Below are 25,945 nucleotides of genomic sequence, written 5' to 3'. Positions count from 1 at the left end.
AAAATTGCAATTAAAGGAATTTGTTGGTAATATTCCATTGTGGAGAAATACACAGAGGTTTAGAGATAGGTAGGCTCAGAAATCAAAGAACAAGATGAAGAAAGAACACAAAAAAGGGCCAGATGGGGACAGTAGTAGGAGTGATCTTGAGATTAAAGCTTACCCACTGAGAGAGGTATAAGGGGTTCATATGCTCATGTGCCTGAAGTTGTGGTGATTTTTTCACATTTAAAAATATATTTCCACAGTAAAAAGAGAAACATAATCTTCGGTGTATATATACTTTATTAGATCTGTGAAAATTTCGAAGCCGTTTGTGAAGATTTGAAAACTTTCTTTAGCATTGTGGTTTCAAGATTTGTGGGCAGAGTGTTAAGTATCTGTTTAATTGCTAAATGCAGTGACACTGATGGGTGCCAAAACACATGAGCCGTCTGCTGTCGTCAAGAAAAAGTATAATTGGGGGACTAACTTTTTGAAAGCTAAGGTTCCACAGAAAGAGACTGATTGGTTGAAAATCTCAAGAACGACTCAAGAGTCCACAGAATCTTCACATGACTACAATTACAGGCTGATGCAGGTCTTTCATCAGCATAGTGGCATCGAAAATCCGAACAAGGAACCATAGTCATTTTGTATCTCAGTTTACTTTTGGTTAGTGCCCTGAGATAAGCTCGTACCTCCAGCAGAATGTGATTTATTGGAAGTCAAAGCTGCTAAAATAGATACTGCGATACTTATATTACAGTGATAATTTGGAAGCAGAAGTAAATCAAAGAGAAATTCATGCTGGCTTGGCCAATATTAGCCCAGAAAGGATTTCAGAATGCTCCCTAAATGGTGAATCATGATTATAGTTCAGGTGTTAGTGCCGAAACGCAGAGAGTTGGATATCAAGGTAGTGGTCAGATAATGCAGGGTGGGTATGGTGTCCCACAAGGTAGAGGGTGAAGAATGCTGGTTGAGCCGAACTCCAAATGGATACAGTCACGTTAAAGAAAACAACATTGTGTTATTACTGTAAGAAATGGGGCCATTGGAAGCAAGAATGTGGATCAACTTTAAATTGAATGCAATTTGATGGTCAAGTGCCTAATGTGAATATTTTGCGAGCTCCGAATATACAAATGCTAAGGCTTTGAAATCATAACATGTCCCAAGCCTAGTTAATGCAGCATAATCTAAATGCCCAAGGTTTTATTTGAAACAGTACCCCAGAATTCAACAGAACCCTTTACTGACAGTTTCCAACAGTTCCCGGTCTTCAACAGTTTCAGAGGTCTAGGGTTTAATCAATTACAAAGACAGTGCCTGGGAGGGATGGAACTTGCGTGCTTGGGACTGTCTTTTAGGTAGTCCAGGGTGGCCCATATGTAGACAGAGACGTGAACAGCCACTCAATATTATTTCTGATCGAAGCTGGTGTTACCCGTTCTACTGTAAATGGAAGTCCCAAACCTACCTTTCTCTGGCAAACAAGTGAAAATTGTAGGTATTTCAAACAAAACATTTAATGAATCCCATTTCCGTAAAGGTCCCTATAAAGACAGTCTGCTTTGAGGAAGACCATCGGTTTGTGATATGTGATTCTAGCCCAGTTAATTTGTTAAAAATGACCGTTAAATTGTGTGATATACCATACACCAGGCAGTGTTGAGCTCCAAATGCATGACAAGGATGCAGACTTTAATTTAAGCTCACAAAAGTCAGCCATCCAGCTATTCCTCACTTTGATGAGAAAAAATCTGCCCCTAACTTAAAGAACTCTGAGAAGGAGGAAGTCTAGGATTATAGCGGCAAAGACATAGGTCTGATTAAAGATTTTGAAAATGTGAAAAGTACGATAGAACAGAATGCAATATTTCCACAAGCCCCCCAGTACAACCTCACACAGGAGGCAGTGGCTGGATTAACCCTGTGATTGAGTCCATTTTGAAGCAAGGCATTTGAAAGGAGATCTTAGGGAGTCCCTGTAACTCTCCGATCATGGGCATACAGAAATCAAATAAAAAATGGCAGGTTATGCCAGACCTGTGAAAGATTAATGATATTGTTGCTCCATGTTGTTCTGTATTATTCTTTTCCACAATGTTGAATGAGGACAGTCAGTTCCTCTTTGCATTCCGGTTTCAAAATAAAGTGCTGACACAGTGCTGAGTTCCTCAAGGAGTATTCAGAAAGCCCCACGATCTTAAGTCAGATAATGAAAAATAATCAGTTCTGGTCTAGTATATTGATGATATATTTGTAGTATTGACAACGGAAGAAGTGTGCAGGCAAGATACTATTGCCTTGTTGAATCACATGGCTGAAAATGCACATGAAGTATCCCCAACCAACTGCAGTACTGTCAAAAAGAGGTACTGCATCTAGCATATCACACTGAGAAAGGAGCAAGGAGCAAGGAAGGTGTCTCAAGAGAGAATATTTGCTGTATTACAAATGAACCCTCCCAACACATAGAAAAAAGTCAGGATGTTTCTGGTAATGGTGAGCTACCATTGCAAGTGGATTCCCAACCTTTCCCAAGTGGCAAAGCCCCAAAGACACTTACAAACAAAGATGTGTCTGATCCAGTACCATGAAAGAGTGAATGCAGGAATGCCTTTCTCAAAGTGACACAAAAACTGTTGCACCTTGGGTCTAGGAATGCCCGATTATGAGATGCCTTTCATTTTTTATAATGTTCTGATAAGATGGTGTTCCTTCAGCATTAACACAAACTCGTGGTAATTCCAAACAACTCATTGTTTACTTTTCAGACACTTATGACCAAGTAGCTGCAGCGTTACCTGGTTGCATAAAGGCAGTGGTCGCAGTTGGTGTCAGCATTCAGCAATGTTGGGGCATCTTTATGTGATACCCTCTTACAGTCAGGGTCCCGCACTCTCTTGAGATTCTACGTAACCATACTCAAACCCAACACATGGCAAACTGTCAACTCACAAAATTTGAGCAGGTTATTCTCGCTGTGAAGATCATCAATCTGCAGAGATACTCCTGTCTAAACCCTGCTACACTGTTACCCTTGCCGATGAAAATGATGATGATAGGGTTGACCACAACTGCCTTGGTGTGACTGAACTGTGTACCAAATCAAAGCTCGACATCAAAGATATCCCTCTGGGAGAGACTGATTATATCTTGTGTGAGAATGTCTCTTTCTGAAGAGATGAAAGAAGAATTTTGAAAGCATACTAAGGCGCTGTTTGCACCTTAGGTTTAATGGAAGCCTCCCGTTTGCATAACATAACCACTGCACAAGTGGCTGAACAGATCGCACTTAAGAGAGCCTATTATGTCTCTGAAAATTTGAGAGTCACCATCTCCACTGATAGAACGTATTTGGCTTGATCCAATATTTTGGGCAGTTGTGGTCCCAGGGGGCTTTCATAAAATCTTCTGGGTGTCAAATTAGGAATGGATATTATGTCATGAGCCTCCTTGAGGCATTTCAGATGCCAGCTGGAGTAGCAGTGGTGAAGTGTGTAGCACACAAGAGAGGAACTCATTTTGCACCCACTGGCAACCAATGTGTGGACCAGATAGCCAGATATTGCTCACTAGGTTCTTGCACACTAAATGGAGATTTTGCAAATCAATCTGAAAGTGATACTTCTATGAGCTTGTGGTTGATGGTTGCTGATACGTGAGAAGAAGTGAAGAGCATTTAAGGAAGATGCATGCATGAGGATGAGGTTTGAGTTTTAGGAGATGAAAGACCCGTTGTGCCTGATTCAATGTTGTCCCCTACGACGCGACATTTTACAGTGCCAATCATAAAGGTCGAGATGTGATGGTTTGTCTCTGTGGTACTTACTGGTTTAAAACCTAGGTTCTTACAGCAGAGTTACGTTACAGATGTGCCAAATGTCAGCAGTTAAATGCAGGATGTAGAACAGTAGTCACAAGCCACATGGAGAGGGCCTAGGTGGTCCTTTAAATCTAATGCATTTTGATTCTGTCGAGATGCCCATATGCAATAGGCTCCAATACATCCTGGTGGTGGTTTGCTTCTTTTCCTGATGGGCAGAGGCATAACCGACTGGGGGAAAGGACAGCCTTCCTGCTGCCAACTATTGTTATGAGAATTGATCCCTCATTTTGGGATCCCAGTTTTTCTGGAATCAGAATGTGGCAGGCAGTTAAGGAATGGGGTGATAAAACCTGTGTGAACAGGTTTGCAAGAAGATCACAGGTTTCTCTATAGTTACGGTCCTGGGGCTTCAGGTATAGTAGAGCAGATAAATGGCACAATGAAATCCCACTTTGCTAAACTGTGTGCATCCACGACTTTGAAATGGTCTGACCACCCTTCCGTTGACGTTGAGGAGTCCGTAAAGCATCCTGGATCTGAAGACAGGATTGCCCCCTCACAAAATACTTGTGGGCAGAGCCATGAGACACCCTGCTGTGCCTCTGAATGCATTAAATTGATGATTTAAGCCTCAGTTCGAGATAGACACACATCTAAGCAGATATTGCAGAGTTATGTTATGTTATGTTATTAGGGTTCTTCTATAGCGCAACGGCTACTCCAGTAGGAGTGTCCCGGCGCTTTAGCGAAGAGGTCCTTTAAGAAGAGGAAACATAACTGCAGAATAAAAGGAACAGCGAAGTTAACTGGTAAACAGCCAGGTTTTTAATGCCTTTCTGAACGACATCAGACTAGGGGCTTGTCTGAGAGAAATGGGAAGCTCATTCCAGGCGCGCGGGGCCAGGTAATGAAAAGAGCGCCCCCCTTGTCTGGTTCGCTTGATGGTTGGAACAACCATTTTAGACAAGGAGGCAGATCGCAAAGTTCTGCTCGGCTTGTAAAGAGCAAGGCGCTTCCTAATGTACCTAGGGCCTGAGTCATGAAGGGCCTTGTAGGTCAGCGTCAGGCTTTTAAAGAGAGCCCTCTTGGCTATAGGAAGCCAGTGCAGTTCCTTCAACAAGTCAGAAGCACTAGCTCGTCTAGGGAGTCCATAAATAGCCCTGGCAGCTGAATTTTGGACTACTTGAAGTCTCCTCACGAGATATTTAGGGAGTCCTAGATAGAGGGCATTTGCATAGTCCAAACGCGACCCGACAAGTGCTTGGACAATGACCCTTCGATGGTTCATAGAAATCAAGGGGAGGAATTTCCTGAGCATCCGCAGGATCCCGAAACATTTCCCCGAAAGACAGGATATTTGAGGCCCAAAGGTTAACTCATTGTCAACAATGATACCTAGATTTTTAGCCTTGGTACTTGCATTAACCGGTGGAAACAGGTCTTGTGGCCACCAACTTTTCCAGTTAGGTTCAGAGACACATCCAAAAAAAAGCAGCTCCGATTTATCGGAGTTGCATTTTAAGCCGTGTCTTTTGAACCAATCAAAGACTGCTTCTAGGCAGCCTCTGATGCGGATCCCATCGAACACCTCATTCTTGTCGTATGTGAACAAGAGCTGGGTGTCGTCAGCGTAAGACACGATCTGAGCGCCGAACGACTCCGCAACCTCTGCAAGGGGGGCCAGAAAGATGTTAAAGAGCAGGGGGCTAAGAATAGACCCCTGAGGGACCCCCACTTCCAGAGTTGCCATAGCTGCGGAGTGAGGTGGCGCCCAGATCGTTTGTCGACGGCTAGCTAGAAATGATTTGAGCCAGTTCCACACCGTCCCCCGGAGACCACAATCCCAGAGTCGAATTAGGAGGGTATCATGGGGAACAGTGTCGAACGCCGCCGACAGGTCCAACATGACCAACATGGCCTTTCCTCCAGTATCCAAGACCTCTCTGATGGCAGTGGTGACTTCAAGTAGCGCGGTCTCTGTGCTGTAATTAGCACGAAACCCAGATTGAGTGGGGTGCAACAGATTGTTATTCTCGATGAAGTCAGAGATAGATCTGTGCACATGTCTTTCCGCCACCTTTGCCAGAGCAGGGAGGAGAGAAATAGGCCTGTAGTTGGCATGTATGATGGGATCCAAAGCTGGTTTTTTTATGAGTGGAAGGATGAGAGCACTCTTCCAAGCCTGAGGGACTACGCCAGAAGACAATGAGGAATTAAGAATGGAATTGATTGGGCCATTTAGCACAGGGGCTATTTTGTTAAGGCAAGAGACCGGGCAAGGATCTAGAGGAGAGCCCGACTTCAAGCTTGTCAGATGGTCTAATGAAGCAGCAAGGCTCAGCTGCGGGAATTCCCAGAGGGTGGGTTGTGAAGAGGAGAGGGCACCAAGAGCAGCATCCTGAGGCTGTTTTGAGTAAATGGCAAGAGAGGCTTGAATAGATGTTATTTTATCTACAAAATAATGTGCCAGTTCAGTCAGCCAAGGTACTGAGTGAGGCTGAGCAGAGATGCCTAGAGACGGAGAAGTAAAATCCTTGACAATTTTAAAAAGTTCCTTACAGGAGTTTTCAGATTCGTCTATCCGACGTTCAAGATAGGATTTTTTTCCACTCCAAATCATCTTGTGGTAAGATCTAGTTAAGTTTTTAAATTTTTCTTTCTCAAGAGGATTGTAGTCTTTCCTCCAGGCTCTTTCTGCTCTCTTGCAGTTTTGACGGGCTTCTCTAAGCTGAGATGTGAACCAAGGAGCTGAAGGACGTTTGTTTCCAGTTTACAATTTGCATCAAGATTGCAGGGTACAACATGATCCTTTTATCTGCTATCATGAGCTCTCATAGAACAACTAAAATTGCAGTCTCATAAGTGAACAGAACTAAAGTTTTACTGCCAAGAAACAAGATCTTCAGATTTTCAGGTGACAAGCAACTTTAGCAAGACTCGTGTTGTTCTGTGCTTGCACTGACAAAAAACAAACTGGGCTTAAAACTACAATCATGGGACTTGCGAGTAATGGAAATATGAGACTCGGGATGGATAATGGAAAGCAGAACATCGAAACCCTCTAATGGCAAAAGGCAGGAATTCTACAAGTAATCCCTTTAAGAGTCAAAATTAAGACACTGAAATTAAAGGAACTTTCTAAGAAAAAGACAAAAGGCTCTCATTGATCTTTAGTGAGCCTACTTCCGTCCTGACGTCAAGTGTCGTGGCAGCTATTTATCATTTCACATGCAGAAACTGTAATATCCCGTTTACCAAGTTTACATCTGATAAGCACTCCGTTTTTTTTACTGTAGATATAATAAGCAATAGATTGTATAGTATTGTATTGTAATTGTATTTATATAGCGCTTACTACCCCATATGAGGTGTCAAAGCACTGTTTTTTGATGAGTAGCACACTACTCCGGGACCTATAAAGGATTAATGTTGAATTAGTATAGTGAAATATGAAAGTAATTTAAGTGGTGTATGGGTTAGTTAGTTATTTGGATTTGGAAGGATAGCAGAGGGATAGAAGAGAAAAAAAGTTTTGTATTTCTATAGCGCTTGTTACCCAGGATGGGGTGTTGGAGCACTTTTTTGGGGCGAGTAGCACGCTACACCGGAAACCCATAAAGGATTAGTGGTGAATTAGTATGGTGAAATATGAAAGTAATTTGAGTGGTGGATATTAGTCAGTTATTTGGAGTGAGACGGATAGTCGAGGGAAAGAAGGGGAAGAAAGGTTTGCATTCATATAGCACTTGTTACCCTTGATGGGTGTTGAAACGCTTTCCTGGGGAGTAGCACGCTACTCCGAAACCCAGAAAGGATTAGTGTTGAAAAGTAGTATAGTGAAATATGAAAGTAATTTGAGTGGTGGATATGTTATTCAGTTATTTGGACGGAGAAGGGTTAGATGCATCTGGATACTTAAAATTTGTGTTTGTAGTAAAGTTCAGCAAAGATATGAGGTGTAACAAGCAGCTCCTTGATACCCTCATGGGTGACAAGCAGCGCTCTACAAATCCACCTTGCGTTACATTAATACATTATTAGTTGACATATACATATGAACTTCAATTAAAAGAAAACCACTTACGATTTCACCTTAAATATAGGTGTCAGATTGGAAAGTTACATTTTTATCACGTGCTAGATAAATACGATTTGTGTCACTTCCTAAAACAACCCACACTTAAACAGAACAGATTGCTTACTAATGGTATTAAAAAGTGTGTGATTGGTAAAAATGTTACTAACTAAATCATGATAGCAGGTGTTTTGCATCTGTGACTATTAGGAACAGTTCTGATCAAATATCTGCTACTTCCAGTTACTCAAGAATCTTTCCTGCTGCCATATTGATGGATCCCAAACAACTTACAACCCTGAAAAAGCTGCAGCTTCAAAAAAGCTGTTTTACTGCCGACAATCCTTCTCGAAGCTCCTTTTTAGTCTGGGCAGTAACCCTCCAGGATGCTGTCTGTGACGAAGGAATCATGCAACCATAAGATAACACATCAAAACCAGAAACCTACCCAAACTGCAGCCGTGTTCAATGCCAATGGGAATGCTGGTGCATGGATTTCTTTGCTCTTTTCAGTCGGGACTCTCATATTTCCCTGAGCCGTCAGCTTTTGCAAACTATGAACGTATTATCATATGCAGCAGAGTGCTGTGGATGCAGGAGCTGATACTTCAGAAAGGCTGTGAGCAGGTAATCTGATACTGCTCTTGGAGCAAAAACAATCACCTGCACGTAACCCATCTTATGAAAGAATAAAAAGACTAACTATGAAAACAATGCATTATCTCGAGGAAAAGAAGCAGGAATAGAATGAAAGGATATATTTTAACATGAGCTTTGCAATTCCGTAATTCTTTTGGAAAATAACTGTTTAATATTGGAACTTTACCTGAAAATCGTTGGCAAGCTATTAGTTAGATATTCCTTGTGCTCCTGTTGAGCGGGGTCGACGCAGCCGGTAAGTTTGGGCTAGACTTTGCTGTTGGAACAGCACATAGTTTGACTTGGGTACAGACGCCCTGTCAATATTGGCACAGTGAGCAAAACAGATCTCTAGGAATACGACCCACGGTACTTGCAAGTGGCTAACATTGATACACGCATGTCACCCATCAGTATTTTGTCTTTTTTCTAGTCAAGTGGTGCCAATCTACCAAGACATACATACCTGTGATTCGCAAGGTCCTGCAAAAGTAATATCATCATATGCCACAATAACAGCTGCACCCCGTTACCAGTTACCTGTGTTACCTGATAAAGCTGCAGAAAAACAACAAGAATGCAATCACTGCTGATATCCCACAAATGTGAACTTGGGCCACCACTCAATGGGAGACAAAACAAGTACCCTTAGAGGGCATGCCACTTCAAAAGATATTTTGCCACAGAGGCAAAAGCCGTTTAATAAGAACCATTGGAGCTGACATAATTCCCAACAATATTGGAATTGGATAAATGCACAGCGATTTGTTACCTCTCAAAGTTCAACAGTTAGTCGTTATTTTGGTGCACCGTAAGGTGGCGTCGAGGGTCCTGCGACGTCTAGATACACAGCACTGATGTGGTACTAGAGGATCTCTAGTGTCATCCCTTAGAACTCCAACAGGGTTTAAAACAGATGTTTACACCAAACCAACGGACAGGAACAACATGTTGTTATACTCGAGTTTTCATCAACCCAACTTGATTAACAACCTGCCGTTTTCACAAATGGCAAGAGTAAAGAGAATTACCTCAGATGAAAATGCATTAGGTGTCAAACTAAGAGAAGTCAAAAAGAAATTCTCGGATAGAGGTTACCCTGAATCTCTACTAGAGGAATCAAAGAAAAAGGTTGAAACATTGGATAGAGAGAAACTTCTAACCATCAAAACTAAATCTGAACAAACACGTACAGTGGTGGTATCTAGATATTCTACATCCAGCAGGAAATACAAACAAACCATTTTAAAACATTGGTCCATACTGAATCTTGAACCCGATTTCAAACAGTCGTTTAATCAACCTCCCATCTTTGCTTACACAAGATCAAAGAATCTTGGAGAAATTCTTCAACACAAAATATGTACAACCTCAACACCTGCAACGAAATTCTCTGGTACGAAACCTTGTCTTAACTGTGGAAGTTGCAACAACGTAATCCGTGGTAACACATTCTGTCATCCTTCAAAAGGTTACCCCATCAAACTAAAGGTAAATGCCACCTGTGAATCGAGTAATGTCATCTATGGAATCAGATGTCCTTGTGGCAAAATGTATGTTGGTAAGACGGAACGTCGAATCAAAGTACGTCTAACTGAACACAAGTCCAACATTCGTTTGAAAAATATGAAATCTGCATTATCCTCCCATTTTGTTGAAGAACATCATAACATCTCCCAGATCAAATTCATCATCCTTGAAACGGTCCAGAAAGTAGAAGGCAGAGACAATTCCAAATACCTTCTGCAGAGAGAGAACTATTGGATACAAAATTTATCCTGCCAGAAACCATTGGGGTTAAATGAAAGAATTGAATTTGCATGTTACCTGTAATTAAGTGCTCCCCTGACTGTTCCTTGTGTATACTATGTGAGTTCATATACACATCTGACACTTACACTTCTTATATTCTTTTCCATTTCTTCACTTTCTACAATAGCACTAACCATAGAACAGCTCATCTAACATCCCAGTAGTGATTAGTTCGATTCCCGGTATTTCTTTCTAACCATTTTCCATTTTTTAACCTAATTTTTTTAATCCCGTTAGCTTATACATATCCTTTTCAACATTTTCTAGAATTTTTTCCCAACCGGCTCTCCAGGCCACCCATCATGATAACCAACATTTAGATCAGTGACCCGAGCATACTCTGGTACGCTACCCTCGATAATGACTCTTTCTTCTATGGCCATGCCATGTGACTCGTCACATGACCAGAATCCAGGTTAAATAGGTGAACGCGATCGGCATTTCATTGAGCCATCGCGGAGTACGAGGAGAGAAGGACGTAATCGCGCGCCTATTCTTGAGCAAGGTTAGTAGTGAGGGACTTTATAGACCACCAGCCTGGTTGTTAGTATGTTTTTGCCTTATGAACTGCCCCACCATTTGAGGCTGTTTTTGTAACACTGCTTCATTTTTTGATTTGTAGAACTACAAGTATTGTTAGAGACCCAGCCATGTGAGTTAGAGTATTTTTCTTTGAGAAGATTCTTTCTGTTTTTTCACTAATACTAACCACAGCATGTGATTCACACACAGTTCATATTGACTTATAAGCACATTTCAAGCAGACCTTGAATTGTTTATGTCATGATTGATGTTAATAAGACCCACACAGAATCTTTTTGATGATATGATTTTATTATTCCTTGTTTTACAGTGTCTGTTTCCCTGATGAAGGGCATGCTATATAATGCCCGAAATGCATTGGATTCCTTATTATGACAATGTCTGATTTACCAACATGAGAATCATATTGAACGAACAACATGAAACGATGATGATAAATTCTTCTACTAATATAAAATAAATTTCATGAACAATTGAAACATTGGATTGAAAGTCTTCTTTGTGTGGGAAGACAAATATTTGTGTGCCCGGTAAGGGATGACACTAGAGATCCTCTAGTGCCACATCAGTGCTATAATTCCCAACAACCCATCAGCGCATACAGCTTGCAGGCAATCACAACCAGTCTATCACCCTGAGCATCCATGCCCAGCACAATATTAACCTCTCAGTACCATACTGGTGGATGACATAAAAGCATGCTCGTAGAAGCACACTCTAGAGTTCTTTTTCTAACTCCTTCAGGATGTGTAAATCTACATGAGACAAAGATTGGCCTTCTCAACCCTTTCATTCCACTTTCCTCCACTCCACATTTAGGCACTCTGGATGCCTCATAAGCACCGCCACAATATCATCTTCTCCATTATTCCATCATTCTCACCACCCAATGGTAAGTAAATAAGACAAACAAGGCACGATTAGCACTTGAATAGCAGGTAGATTCTTAACTTGAACTGAACCCGGCAATCCGAGCAGAAGCAATCTCCCCCCAACCAAGAGACGGAAATAGCCACTAAATATTGATGGTCATTCCTCAATGTAAAGCAAATGCACCACACTAAAATGATGAAACTACTCTACTGACCATGCATGTTATCAATTCAAAATCAAAAAAAGCATTTTCTCCTCCTCACTTATACACACATGCTTGATACACTTCGCTGCTTTTCACAGCTAAGCACATCTGCCAGAACTGCTTCTAGACTGTCTGCACATCCAACCGCAGAAATGTGACCTTCCTGCACCACATGAAACAGGCTGCGGAAGGGTGCCCTGACAATAACATTCCTCAGATCACTGATGTTAGCCTCATAAATACACTGCTCATCCTTATTTACACTGTCCCCTTCCTCAAATGTCCGTGCAAGAGCTCAATTATAGGGACAAAGTGCTCCACAAAACTTGATATACGACTGAACAAGAGACTTCTTGCAATGACGTGCACATTAGGCTCTTCTCCGTGTCCCTACTTCCACTGGACGTGCATGTGCACGAGTGTTATGGTTTAATTGTATTTGCAATGCGAGTTATAAGCACGTTGGGCTTTAAGATATGTCCCGTGGCTGCTGACTCACTCTGTCTGTTCCGAATTCCACAACTAGGCTAGTCAGATTTCCTTTATTTAGGTTAAAAAAAACATCAAAGGTACAATTAAAAAAAAAATAAACGGTAATGTGGTAAAACGTACAATTTCTTTGTGAAACACTATTTCTAAATAAAACTTTGTTGTGAGATAAATTTCGGTCCAAAAATACAATACTCATACATTTTTTAAGATCCATAATATTATTTTTAAAAAAAAGGGTAAAAGAGATTTGAATAAAACATCCCAAAAATTAATATGATTTACAAGAAAGACAGGTGGACACCTAGCTAAAATGGTACAAATCCCGTCATAAAAACAATTGGGGCAATACATTAAGTATACATGAAAGTGCTATTTTGAGGAGCATTCGACCTAATGTAACATATTGCCAACGGGTATCTAGCAATTGAATACATCACACACTCTCTGGTGTTGATTTTACATATTCTGAGAGCTGTATGACGATCCCTAAACTTAAGACATTTACAAAGGGGAATAATCCAAAGTGGGTGCTATTCACGTTGGATTATTCCACTACTGGGCAGCTGCAGACGGGAGAGCATAGAACGAGGGAGCAGCACTGTGGGCTCCTTCATATTCCTGTAATAAGCTACAAGTATGACCTTCACTTGCCTTTGATGAATTCATTCCTCCAGTTACATCTGTCGATGAGGGTGGGATCCGTTACACTTCTTTAGTTCAATATCAATCTTTGATAATGTCTTTTGTGATGTGCCTTGCATTATATGTAGCAAAAGAAGAGTAAATATCTTAAAACGAGAATGAGACTGGAAAATATTTATGAATGAAAAATGTACAAAATATATTTTGAAGAATAAAAGAGTTGTTGAGACAAAGTGATTCTCTCCTTTTGTTGAACTGTAGTGATTCTCTCCTTTTGATAAACTGTAGTGATTCTCTCCTTTTGATAAACTGTAGTGATTCTCTCCTTTTGATGAACTGTAGTTGAGAGTTAATGAACATTTGAACTAAGAATAATTGTGTGTCAATTAAAATATTAGGGGGCTTCCACTGCAAGAAATAAGTACCCGGGGTGCATTGAGATTAAATCTTTGGCCCCAAATAATAGAGATTAGGATTGCAATAACTTTATTTGGATGATGCACAGTTAGTACCTGCCTTCTACGGATAACGCCTGTGGCGTTCAGCCACTTGGTCTGCACCAATGCATGCCTCCAATAGTGGGCGGCTGGAGTAGAATGGGGTATACACCCCGGTACAAAAATATGCATTGTCTGCAGGACATTTGGTATCTCAGCAAGATTTCAGATGCTACCTGATAAGCATTTTTATAGCGCATTCATACAATTTGTATAGTTGTGTACAGCTCTCAATAATCTGTGCGCTCTTTAATTGTAGCATGGTGCCACACACAGCTCAGAAACCCAGGCAAGGAGTTCCCCAACCTCTCCCGGTTTCTCTAGTACTGGCTCCCTGACACTTAAGGGAGCTCTTAAGTCAAACACTAATATCAAGCAAGTGTGTGGCTTCAAAGCCCATTCTTGTACCACGGTGCACGGTGCAAATGAATAGACACTGGTGTTGTCGATGGCGGTAGCAGGGGAGCTTCAAGATTGAGTCAAAAAGTCCTCGGTATCAACAGATTCCAACATCAAGCGGAGAACGGAGAGGTAGCTGTGACAAAGTCAGGCCCACCAGCAATGCACCCTCTGTGGATCAGCGGGCAGGTTGGACCTGGTCCCTTAACGTTTCTCCAGGCACAACGTTTTTTAGGACGTTTTTAAGTACTATGTTTTATGGTTAGGCAGGAGGAGTGCACTTTGACATCAGCCAAGAGTTTCAGAATCTAGTCAGGGGGTCAGAACTCACTCCACCCTAAACCACCAGCAGGGTCCAGTGCATGACTAATGGAAACTTGGCAGCTGGAAAGTAGACTTCTTGAAGCTTTTGTATCCCTGTAGACTAACAGGAGGTCGGGCAATTGATCTTTGGAGCCTGTTAGTACTGGGTACAAGTGGGACCAAGTCAAGCACTTAGGGTCCTTCTGACAGGTCTCAACACAAGGCCTAGTCTTACTTTTGTCTTCCACAGACCCAGTAGTTATCTGAAGAGTTGTGCCGCATTTGGTGCCCAGTGGTGCCATGTTTATGCCTGACACTAACCTGTGGGTAGGAGTGAGTCCTATCCCTTCCCTAACCATTAGCGAAAAAGTTCTCAGGGGTAACACTGTCCCCTTTTTTAGCACATACTGTGGGCCCTACTGTAAGCAATCAACCTTATCACGTGTTAGCTCACCATGGAGACTTACATTCTCTCATAAGACATCCACTGTGCTCCTCCCTCAAAATGAGGGAGTTGTAGGCCACACCTTGATCAGTTGTCACGATGCAAGGAGATTCCTGATGAAGCATGCCACCTTTGGTGGGTGAGGGAAATCATCATTAAAAAAGGAATATCCCCTTCAGCTGATGGTGTTCTAAGTTCTCTTCCCCCACTATGCTAAATAGTCCCAGCACATGTGCTCTGACCCCTAAAGCATGTCAAAATTGGTTATACTCCTTGTTGGCATATTTAACTTAGTGGCATATTTAACTTACCTAAAGGTCCGTAGTATATGATGTGTACCTAGGGACCGTAAGTTAAATGTCAGTAGTGGACTACAGGCCAGTCACAAGAGGGTCAGGGTCTACTACAAAGAAGGGGGAATTGGGCCGAGCAGACATACGCCCTAGACACAGTCTTTCCAAGACACTGTGATCTTTTAAAACAATTAACTGATAGGGTTTGAATTGTAAGCTAGCATCCCATGTTTATTAATAATGAGGCTACTAGATGGAGCCAGATGCCATATTTTCTATTTATTAACTCTTAAGAACAGATTCCTTTGGCACCTACCAAAAACGAAAGAAGTGTCCTGGGGGCCCCTCTCTGCTTTGGCCTCAAGCATCACAATAACTTCTGAAAAGACCAGGGGTTTAAGTGCTCAGCAATGGCAGTTCTTAAATGCAGGTGCCGAGGCGAGTCCCTCTCGAGCTCTTCATTTTAAAGAAGCCTGCTGCCATGGGGACAGATGTTCTCGACTTCACAACAAACCAACATTCAGTCAGACCATTGTATTGCTAACCTGTATTGTAACCCTCAGAATACAGCTCTAACAGCTGATGGTTCCCACTGTCAGTGACATTGAGGTGCAGGAGCACTATGATAGCTTCTTTGAGGAAGTTTTAACTGAGGTTCAGGCAGAGTATGGTGAAATAGAAGAAATGAACATCTGTGATAACCTTGGAGACCATCTCGTCTGGAATGTTTATGTCAAGTTCAACGGCAATAGGCCTGGCCGCTGGTTCAACGGCCAGGCCATCCATGCAGAGCTATCACCTGTCTCTGACTTCAGGGAATCCTGTTACCGGTAGTATGAAATGGGGGAGTGAACATGTGGAGGGTTTTGTAATTTCATGCACCTGAAGCCCATATCCAGTAATCTTCGTCGCCAGCTGTATGGCCATGCTCGTCGTAGGAGGGGGGTTCTGAGTCTCGCTCCCCTACTAAGGGAGGAGGGGGACCTCGTCCAAGGACCGGCACCACCCCAACGATAGGATCCGCATACAATCTTGTTCTCCAGGACCATGCCATGGATGCTTCTGAATGCTATCTTCACACCTCTTTCCTTCCTCTGGCAGATAGAAGTGTAAGTCTACTTGCTCTTCTTTCCATGAACCTGCAGAAATGAGACCCACCAGCAGATCTGCATGAGTTGCTAGAAGTGGTGCAGATTAGCAGCGATTCTGGATTTAAGCTTTTGGAACCAAGCTTGAACTCCATGGAGATAAGATAATCTTGCCCTAAGTGTTTCAACACAGGAGAGATGTTTGCATCTGTGGAGACTGTTTAACTGCTGGTGAGTGGGCTGTAGAAAACATCTGCTTGATTACTTAGAAACTGGATGTGTGTATGGCCTAATCATGTAATATTTCTTCTGCCCTCATCAAAATTTAGATTACCCAATCTGTTTCCAGAGAATCTCCTTTCACAGCAAGCAAACATATGCCTAGCTTTCAGGGCCCACAAACCCGAAGCTGATTAATCTGTAATCCCCATGGCTGGTAAATGGGCCTCATGGCTATGGTTTGAGTTCTATACTTGCTTTGTCCAACTGGCTGTCCAGAGTGCTGCTAATATCTCTGCCCACTCCTTTCTTCATCTCCCCATTAACTAGATAGATGATTGCTTCAGTGTATTTCTCACATCACATGCCCTATTCAGTCTGTGGTTTGTGATTACAGGGCATCCAACAATCTTTTCGTAATTCATGTTTTCTTTTGCTCTCAACTTCTTCCACCTCATCTGCTTTCCTCATCTACAACACAACTCGAACCCCTTCCTCAGTAGCTAATCTACTCATTGTTGATGTCTTCCTTGTACCACCAAGGTTTGATATATATATATTTTCTTTTTCTACAGAAAATGTAACTTTGGACATATTAAAGTTTCTCTGCTGATTTCTCCAAAGTATATGTATTTTGTTGTTGCCGGAGAGAGGACACGGTCTCGGACGCTGCTTTCCCGGGAGACTCAATGTTCCAGGGGGCCAGAGGACACGCCTGCACCTGAGCTGCTTTGCCTAATAAGCGCCTCTCTGCTCCCGCTTCGCGGGAGCCACAACGCATGTTGTTGTTTTTGCTGGAGAGAGGACACGGTCTCGGATGCTGCTTTCCGAAGAGACTCAATGTCGCAGGGGGCCAGAGGACACGCCTGCACCTGAGCCACTCTGCCTATTTAGCGCCTCGCCGCTCCTGCTTCGCGGGAGCCGCAGCGCTTGTTGTTATTGTTGCCGGAGAGAGGGCATGGTCTCAGACGCTGCTTTCCCGAGAGACTCAATGTCCCAGGGGGCCAGAGGACACGCCCGCACCTGAGCCGCTCTGCCTATTTAGCGCCTTGCCGCTCCCGCTTCGCGGGACATGAGCGGGCGCGCGCCGGACAAAGCCCGGGCACATTTGAGCCCGTTGGAGACAGGAAGAGGCCGGGCTGGGCCCCCCCTCTAACTTCACTCACTCCAGCGGTCTGGCAGGTCTGTCTGTTTGACATTTATCCTTTTCAGTCTCCCTGGGTTAATAATTTCACGGGCATTTTTTGTTTATTGACTCCAGTTTAAGATGAATACCCGTGAAGGAGAGACTAGACTTGTACCTATGGGGGGAAGTGTTGTAGGGACCTTGGACCAATTTTTAATCAGGGCCATGTCTGTCTTCGCACATGAGATCGCTCTGACTGAGCGCCGACTGTCCCTAGATGTCCTACAATCTAAACAATCGTCGTTGGGTGATCTACCTTCGGCACGTACGCCTGAACGCTGTGTGGCCAGAGGCGCTGACTCTGGTGGCTTATCTGAGGGTGTTAGTCAGCGCTCACATGCCTCTTTGGACTTATCAGCGATTGGGGAGGTTCCAAATATTGCACTTACTGACGATCGGGTGAGTGAGGGTGTATCTGCTGGTGCCAAAACACCTGCAGCTACTAGGTTTGTGCCTAAACCCAAAGCACCATCTAAGGATTCTACAGTAACCAGGCCAGAGCCTTCAACAAAGAGGAAGAGAGGAGGGGGGCAGCAAAGGCAGAAAAGCGCAAAAATACAGAGGACCAATAAGACTGGTGAGACACTGACCATGACACCTCCTTTATTCGCTGATCCTGAGCCTATGACATCTAGTAATGGCACTGTGAACTTGGATCTGCTGGGTGCTTCCTCTTCGGAAACTTTTGTGGCTTTATATGTGAAAATGGAGGACATAATCCAGTCAGCTCTTTCACCCATTCTTGATAGTTTAGATCGTATTGAAGAAAGACTTACTAACTTTGAATTTCAGGTTGTGCCTAATGTCCTGTCTATTGAAGCTTCTTTGTTAACTATTGGTCAGGCAATTGAAACTCCATTGAATGTACTGTGCCAGCCCGTACCTCTTAAATCCCCTCCGCCGACTACCTCATTACCTAATTTAAGGCTTCCTACTGTAAGTAGATCTGACAGAGAAGGTTTAACTTCTGTTATGGGGTTGGATGCTTTAGGCAGACAGGTTACTGAGGAGAAGAATATTTCTAGCGTATTAGCCCAATTAATCCTGTGTACCCCAAGGGAGACAGGCAATAGACCCCGGAATAGTGTAGTAGGTGACACCATACTAGATTGCTCTATTTGTGGCATAGGCACTCAATCAACGCTGGCCATTGTACAGTGTGGCCGTAATCCCGGTCCTTTGCATAATGGTTTGGCTCACAGCTCTGTGAAGGATAGCCTCAGGGTTTTACATCTCCCACCAGCCACAGCCCCTTTGGTAGTGGTCTTGAAAAATGTACCGACCCTGCTAAATGGACAGATGGAATCAACTGATCAGCTAATGGCCAAGACTATGCACTGGCTAACTTCACAATTGAAGCTAGCCGGGGTAGGGGGGTGGGACATGTGCAACCAATTAATAATGGCAAGATGGGCACCGTGGGTTGAACACTCTATGAAGGATGGGGGGTAATTGTGTAATTGCCAACTTTAACAACGAGCAGGTTGTTCGATTTATACTGGAGCACCTAGGGAGTAGAAGGCAAGGGTGTCATCGTGGGGAAATCTCCCTTTTACCTCTAGGGTTTTTCTATAGACCCGGTCATACTTCTCTGTCAGGGGGAGGAGGTCGGGTTGTTCCTTACAGACCTTAGGGAAATTTGCTGACCTTGAATTTGCCCCTTTGTCAGGCCTAAATGTGTGTGATTGACTGCTTCCAGTAGTTGCTTTAGCAACAAAGGAAGTTATAAGTCAACCTGTTTTTACTGTTACTATGCCTGAGTTAATTGCACAGTTCGTGGTGACCACAGGGACTGTTAGAACCCTCACAGCTGAAGTTATTAATACTGGTAATGTGGATTGCATTCCTGTTCCATGTCTCACAGGGCTGGATAGAGCCGAGCGGCCTCGCGATCATACTCATAAATGCAGTATTTTGAGTTGGAACATTGCGGGTTTAAGATCGAAAAGAGATTACCCCAATTGTCTATCTTATATAAAAACTTATGATATAATTGCCCTCCAGGAGCCCTGGGATAGGGAGGAAAATTTTTGGCTGGGGGGTTTTAGCTCACATTTTGTTCAGTCCCTGCTTAGAAGATATGCATGCACTGTAAGAATGTGTTGGTCTTTCCCAGTATTTACACAAAGCAAATTGCATTTATATAGAGCTTACTACACCTGAGGAGGCATTGAAATAATTTAAGTACCACTGTTTTTTTTCTTGTATAGCCCTACTCATCCCAATGCCGGGTATCAGAGCGCTTTACATCAACACTTAAATATTACATGTACAATAAATGATATACGTTTGTAAATGAATGTACAGGATGTGTTATATAAAACTAGGGGATTGCAAGGTGTAGCAGTCACATATCATCGTCCATAGCTCACTGTGCTATTATCCTCGCAATGCGCTCAAATGTATACATGATAGACCTGCTAAACATATATGTGAGGGCTTTAGATCTGATGTCACTTCTTGTGATGCCACTTCCTGTAAAGTTGTAGCTTGTGATGCCACTTTCTATGATGTCAAATCCTGTGATGCCATATACAATGTAATGTGCCATGATGTCGCGTGCTGTGATGTCACTTGCATACTGCCTAACTAGATTAGTCCCCTCACTTCTTTTTTTTAGGACTTGTGCCCTGCCCGTCCAGCACACTGTGGCTAAAACAGTTTCTACAGATACTGCCGTGAGAAAAAGACCATTGAAAGGAGAGATGCAAACTGCGTATTACACACGCCAACAGTAAATACACTGGAAAAATCCAGAAAAGTAAGAGAGCATTTGGACAGACATAATAATACAATTACAAGTTGAAAAGAAGAACATCTTCGACCTCTTTCACCCGTGCATTAAAATGCATTAAGGGACCTGATTAACATCCAAAACAAAAATGTAAAAATGAAATCGCATGTGAGGAATGCATAAAAGATTTCTTTTGAACTGACATGCAAAGCCAAAGCTGAAAGTCTGTTGTGAGAAAGAAACGCAAGCATCAAATACGGAACACGTGCTCCGTCCAATCTCGCACCATCGCTGCAGCGAAGAGGGCGTGCGGCTGTGGATGTAAACAGACGTGATGTCACGCGGTCAGATTACCTTAAAGGAGTCCTGGCTCACGTGATTGGTGCCTCCATCTTTTCCGCTCTCTCCGGTAGCACACCCATTTCTGCAACCCTGCGAGGGAGGAGTAAGGACATCAAGTGAGTGAAAGAAGTCGTCTGCGCCAGGGATCATCATATACGATTGAACCGCAATTGCACACGCATACAACACCGAGTAAATTAGCAATGGAAGGATCGCGCTGCGTTGCGAACTCTGCTCCCCGACCGACCCACAAAAGCGACTACATCAGTCAGTGCTCGCCTACGAACAAGGGCTGGACGCAAGCCTGAATTGCAGCATCCCTGCCCAGCCCACAATGAAGAGAGACATGTAAGGACAACAGACAGAAGAATGAAAGAAGACGCCACTAAGCTGCAAGGCATTAAATTGTCTGATCATCCAGCTCGGTTCTGTGGTGACACTATCTGCCTACCAGCCCCATGATGAACCCAAGACCACGCCTCCACTACGCAGCATTGCTGTCTCTGCCTTTCCATCCATGCAGCGGGAAAGGAAGCTGCCCCTTGGCTTTAGGGTATGTTATCTATGCTACGGGATAATACATTATGCCAGGAATAAGAAATCCTCGACAGAAACATACTGTACCTTGCAATGACTGGGAGCCGTTATTCCACAGCTAGCCATAATGGATGCTGTGCGTACAGAAGGTCCCCTCCTGCCTTGCCTCTTCCTCGGCTATAATAAACGCGGTGGGCTGGTACCACGCTGCAACACCCCTTTTATTGCCCACACGTAGCTGCAAACGTCAGTTAGTGCATAGCAAGGAACACAGCACTGGCCGCTGTTCTGTGATGCAATATTGTCTGCTTTGCTGAAGAGCACGAAGTGTAAAATAATCCCTCGCCGGAGAGAGAAACCAATCAGGGTTACGAGTACGACATGTCACTACGCCCCCATGTCCCCTGCCTCGCCTAAACCTCATGAAGAGGCAGCAGCTGCCGGTCTACTCTTTGGCACCCCGTGAGCGTGTGAGCGCCGTTACATTACATAAACAGGACCACAATAAACAGGACCACAATCTCATCCTGTATAAACCGACCGGGAGACAATGCTTTTATGATATAGGCAGCTTCAAAGACACTTTAAAAATACGTTACGTGATCGAAGGCAATGTACAGTTTAGCGCTACACCGTAAGAATGCCAGCGTATTATATATAGTTCCCCTCCGCCAACAGCACTCATTCCCTGAACCTCCTTCAGCAGAATATGGATCTGAAGGAAAGTTTAAATAAAACATACATCGGATCTAAAACCATATTGGGGGTGGTTTGTGAGCCACTGATGCCACCCTACCCATAAAAAATACACATAATAACGAAACGATATTTTTTTCTCTCTTTTTTTGTTACACTTTTCCATTTGTTAATCACACTACAAGGTGCTGCCTGGGAGTATGACTGAGCAAGGCCGAAATTTGAAATTTAAAAACCCACAAATAATTTTGTTTCCATAAAAAAGGAAACTGTGAATTTGAAGCGCATATGGTCGTTTAGTTCAAAGGTTGAAAACAATGCATAAGGTCTTCCCACCCCAAAACAATGTTCTTAAAAAATAAGAAATTAAGCCTTTCTTCAACACTCATCAGGTCAACAGCCAACAATCCGCTTTTACCGCATATCATCTTTATTCCTTTCTTGCCCATCAATGTCTGGTTCTCACCAACTCCACCTCACAGTGGATCCCACACTTACCTCTGCCCTCCCACAATGACCTCTTTTATATTCTCGTCCTCCTCAACCTTTTCACAGCCTTCAACACTTCTGACTGCCACACAATGCTTGCGAAATCCATGCCACCTAGAATTTGCTGGCATGGCACTCGAATGGTTGGCATCCTGTTTCTCATTACACTTGTTCTCTGTTTATTGTATCTCATCCCTTTCTTCACTTATGCCACAATAAGCTTGCGTTCCCCAGGGATCTGTCCTCTACACTCTACTAATCATCACTCCATGCCCGTTGTATGACAGAAGCATGAATGGATACACCACGCGTGCATTAACAATGCAGTCGCGACAACAAATGCGTCTTAACCACACATTCCTTTACCACACATGCCTTTACAATGAATGTAATTGCAAAGGCACGATTGGTGAACGTATATGTGTAGTAAACATCACATCCCATGCCTCCCCTCCCTGAGCCCTAAAACCTTGCCCCAACCCTGCAATCTACTCGCCCCAGCCCTAAAAACTACCTTGACCCCCCCCACCCTGAGCCCTAAAACCTGGTCCCCAGCCAAAAAACAACCCTGACCCCAGCCCCCCACACTGAGCCCTAAACCAGAACCAGCCGTGAACCCTAAAACTCAGCCCCAGACAAAAAACGACCCTGATCCCGGCCCCCCTGCCCTGAGCCCTAAACCCTAAAACTCCGCCCCAGCCCTAAAAAGTACCCTGACCCTAACCCGCGCCTTAATCTCTAAAACTCTAACCCAGCCCTAAAAACGACCCCAGCTCCTCCACCCTGAGCCCTAGACCTGACCCACCCCTTAAAACTGTCCCTTCCACCCCACCCTGAGTCCTAAAACCCGGCCCCCAGCCCTAAAAATTACCCCAACCAACAAGCCCTAAAACGGTCTCCCAGCCATAAAAACTACCCCCCCTCCCTCCCCCCAATAACCCGGCCCCAGCCTCACTTACTGAGCCGCATCCGGGAGCTCCCTCTACAGATGCTTCCGGTTCCTCTTCTCGCCCATCTGCACATCTAGCCCACTCACAGCCTTAACCCCCCATGTGAGTAGTTAAGGCAGATGCGTGATTCATAGAAGAGTTGTTCCGCTTGCGTGGAAACTGTAAGCGTGGCTCAGCCTGCGTTGTAAAGGTTTTGTTTCCCTCCACACCACTTTTTTTGGCAACAATATTGATGGGTTTGGTTTCACTGTTTTTTCTTTCAGACTCCACCTTCAAACAAAAAACTTCAACATTTGACAACCATAAAGACTCTGCTCCCATAGGCTCAACCCACTGAATACAGATATAACTGAGTTTCCTGCTTCCTCTGCTGTTACAACCCTGTCCTCTACTCATTTCTGCCAGCACCCCCAGCCAGAAAGCTTTCCATGTAGACCCAGTCTGGTCCCCAACTACCCCTCACATTCCACATCACTAAATCACTACATCACTAAATCACCAATTAAGAAAATTGTAACAAGCAAGGTGGAATACTGCAAGAGATTACTAGACTTCTGCAGAACGCTGTTTATCCTCCTGAGGTCATCCACTAATTGCGTAATTAGAACCCTGTCAGGCTTAGTACATGACAAGAGTTGTTTGGTATTATATGGGTCAGGGCCGGCGCTAGGCATGGGCAGTGTGGGCAGATGCCACTGCATCCCTTTGAGGTGCTGCAGACTGGGCAGGGTTTGTGGCCATGATTAGCTTTCCCCCGAATCTCTTTCTCTTAGCCTGATCGCTGCATCCGCATGATAACAGCGGTTAGGCAGACACTGGAACTGGTGTGAGGTGTGAAGTGAGCCCTGCCCCTGCATGAATGTATGCAGAGTATCCTGCAGGGTGCACAACAAAAAGACAGTGTGACCTCTCTTCCAAATAAGGGAAAGGCAGAAGAGCGGAAAAAGAAGAGAGAGGTGGTTATTTTCTTTTTACAATTTTGTTTTATTGTTTTATTTTACAAACAAGCATGTGCATCCAAAAGTAACATGAACAGAGTCAAACATAAATAGTATCTGCAGTCGGGTATAATCGCTTACTGGTTTTTATTTTCTTGTAAATTACATGAAACGAAGGAATATCGAACAATTGGGTCTGTAAAAGAATAGTAGAGACAATAACATTGAGTTGGTAGGAGGGAAAGAGGGGTGACCCCACAGCCATCCTTACCACCCTGAGGCGAGTGCAAAGAACCTTCTAAGATACACCCAAGCTATTTAACCAGTCAAACCACACACCATTCCTTGTTTTACACAGCTGAAAAGGTAGCACTACTCCCCGGCATCATGATTCACTCATCTGAAATCCCCAATTCCTGTGTTCCTGGGTACATTCAAGGAGGTTTGGTGTTCTCTTTAGCTTTTAATAGAAGTATTGAGGGATAGGCACATTGAAAAGGGGTTAGACAAACAAAAGAAAGTAAGAGGTGAGGGAGATGAGAGAGTACAGCAGAGAGGGGAGAGCTGAACATAAGGGGCAAAACCGCTATAAAGAACAAGATGCTTAAGGAAAGGGAGATGTGTATGTAATGGCAGAATCAATGAAAGAAAGGAAGAATGTTGGTAAGGCAATAGGAATAGCATGTAAAAAAAGAAATGTAACAGGCTTGGGGAGAGTGAGAGGGTGGAAGAGGAGAGAATGTTGTAAGTTACATTAGAGCAGTGGTGTAACACAAAATGATGGAGTTTCTCTCTGCAGAATGTGATAATGGGCCCCTGAGTCTCCCACATCTCACAGATATTCATTGGCCCAGGCTGAATGGGAGCCCCCTGATGGGTTGGGGCCCCCTGAAGGGTGGGCCCATCCGTGCTGCAGGGGCCTGTATTGCGTCCTGGCACAGGAGGTGAAGCAAGGTAAGAGGCCGGGGAGAAGAGTGGTGAATAGCAGCTCATGTAGGGGGAAGCAGAAGCTGCAGGGGCAGAAACAGCGAATGGAGGTGAGAGAGATAAAACATGAAGAGTTGAGCATGGCGGGGATAGGTGGAAATGAAGGGGGCAGAACCAGGGAATAAAGTTAAGGCTGGAGAGAAAGATTAAAGGTGAAAGGCAGTGCTAGGATAGGAGAGGTAGATATAAGAGAAGCGAAACCATTAGGATAACTTGAGTGTCGTGGAGAGGGAATGGTGAGTGTTAAATGTAAGAGGTAACACAACCAAGATCAGGTACGAGACTGGGAGAGATAGGCAGGGAAGAGGTAGATTTCAGAGAGGTAGAATCACTGAGAGAAGGTTAGAGACTGCAGAGAGATGAGAGGTGAAGGATTCAGGAGATAGGTAAGAGGTGGGTATAACAGAGGCAGAATTAGTAAGAAAGGTAAGAGACCATAGTAGAGATAAAGTGAAGTGTAGAGCATGGAAGGGAGACATGGATAGAAGAGGCAGAAACAGTGAGACAAGGTAAGAGGCATGGGGCTCAAAGAGGAGAAGTGGATGTAAAGGGGACCGACCAGCAGCAAAATGTTAGGAGGCTGGAGGAAGAAATGAGAGGTGAAGGGCAGTACATACATGGGGTATATAGATGTAAGAGAGGCAGAACAATCAAGACACCTTACACAAAGAAGAGAGTGGGAATGGAGAGAGGTGGATGTAGAAAGCCAGAATCAGTGTGAAAAGTAAGAGGCAGGGGAAGAGA

The 25,945-nt window shown here is 43.7% G+C and overlaps 1 protein-coding gene and 1 pseudogene across 2 annotated transcripts in view; one reads left to right on the top strand and one right to left on the bottom strand.

Moving 5' to 3' along the window:
- The window catches only part of BCAT1 (branched chain amino acid transaminase 1), a 329,634-nt gene that overhangs the window by 210,887 nt on the left and 92,802 nt on the right, over window positions 1-25,945 (bottom strand). The window contains exons 1-2 of one of the 2 annotated variants that reach the window (XM_086920331.1): window positions 21,229-21,350; window positions 20,617-20,694 (exon numbers count right to left, since the gene is read on the bottom strand). In XM_086920331.1, coding sequence (XP_086776457.1) covers window positions 20,617-20,694; window positions 21,229-21,267 — 117 coding nt within the window. In that variant the 5' untranslated portion in view covers window positions 21,268-21,350. Of the gene's footprint in view, window positions 1-20,616; window positions 20,695-21,228; window positions 21,351-25,945 lie in introns of those variants that run through there. The other variant, XM_086920336.1, reaches the window with a different exon arrangement.
- Window positions 15,276-16,052, top strand: LOC147751567 (splicing factor U2AF 26 kDa subunit pseudogene; annotated as a pseudogene).

The sequence above is a fragment of the Lissotriton vulgaris genome, chromosome 1_1, assembly GCF_964263255.1.
Source record: "Lissotriton vulgaris chromosome 1_1, aLisVul1.2, whole genome shotgun sequence".
Classification (NCBI taxonomy): domain Eukaryota; kingdom Metazoa; phylum Chordata; class Amphibia; order Caudata; family Salamandridae; genus Lissotriton; species Lissotriton vulgaris.
Note: the sequence above shows the minus strand (reverse complement) of the source record. Positions and strands in the feature narration are given on the sequence as shown.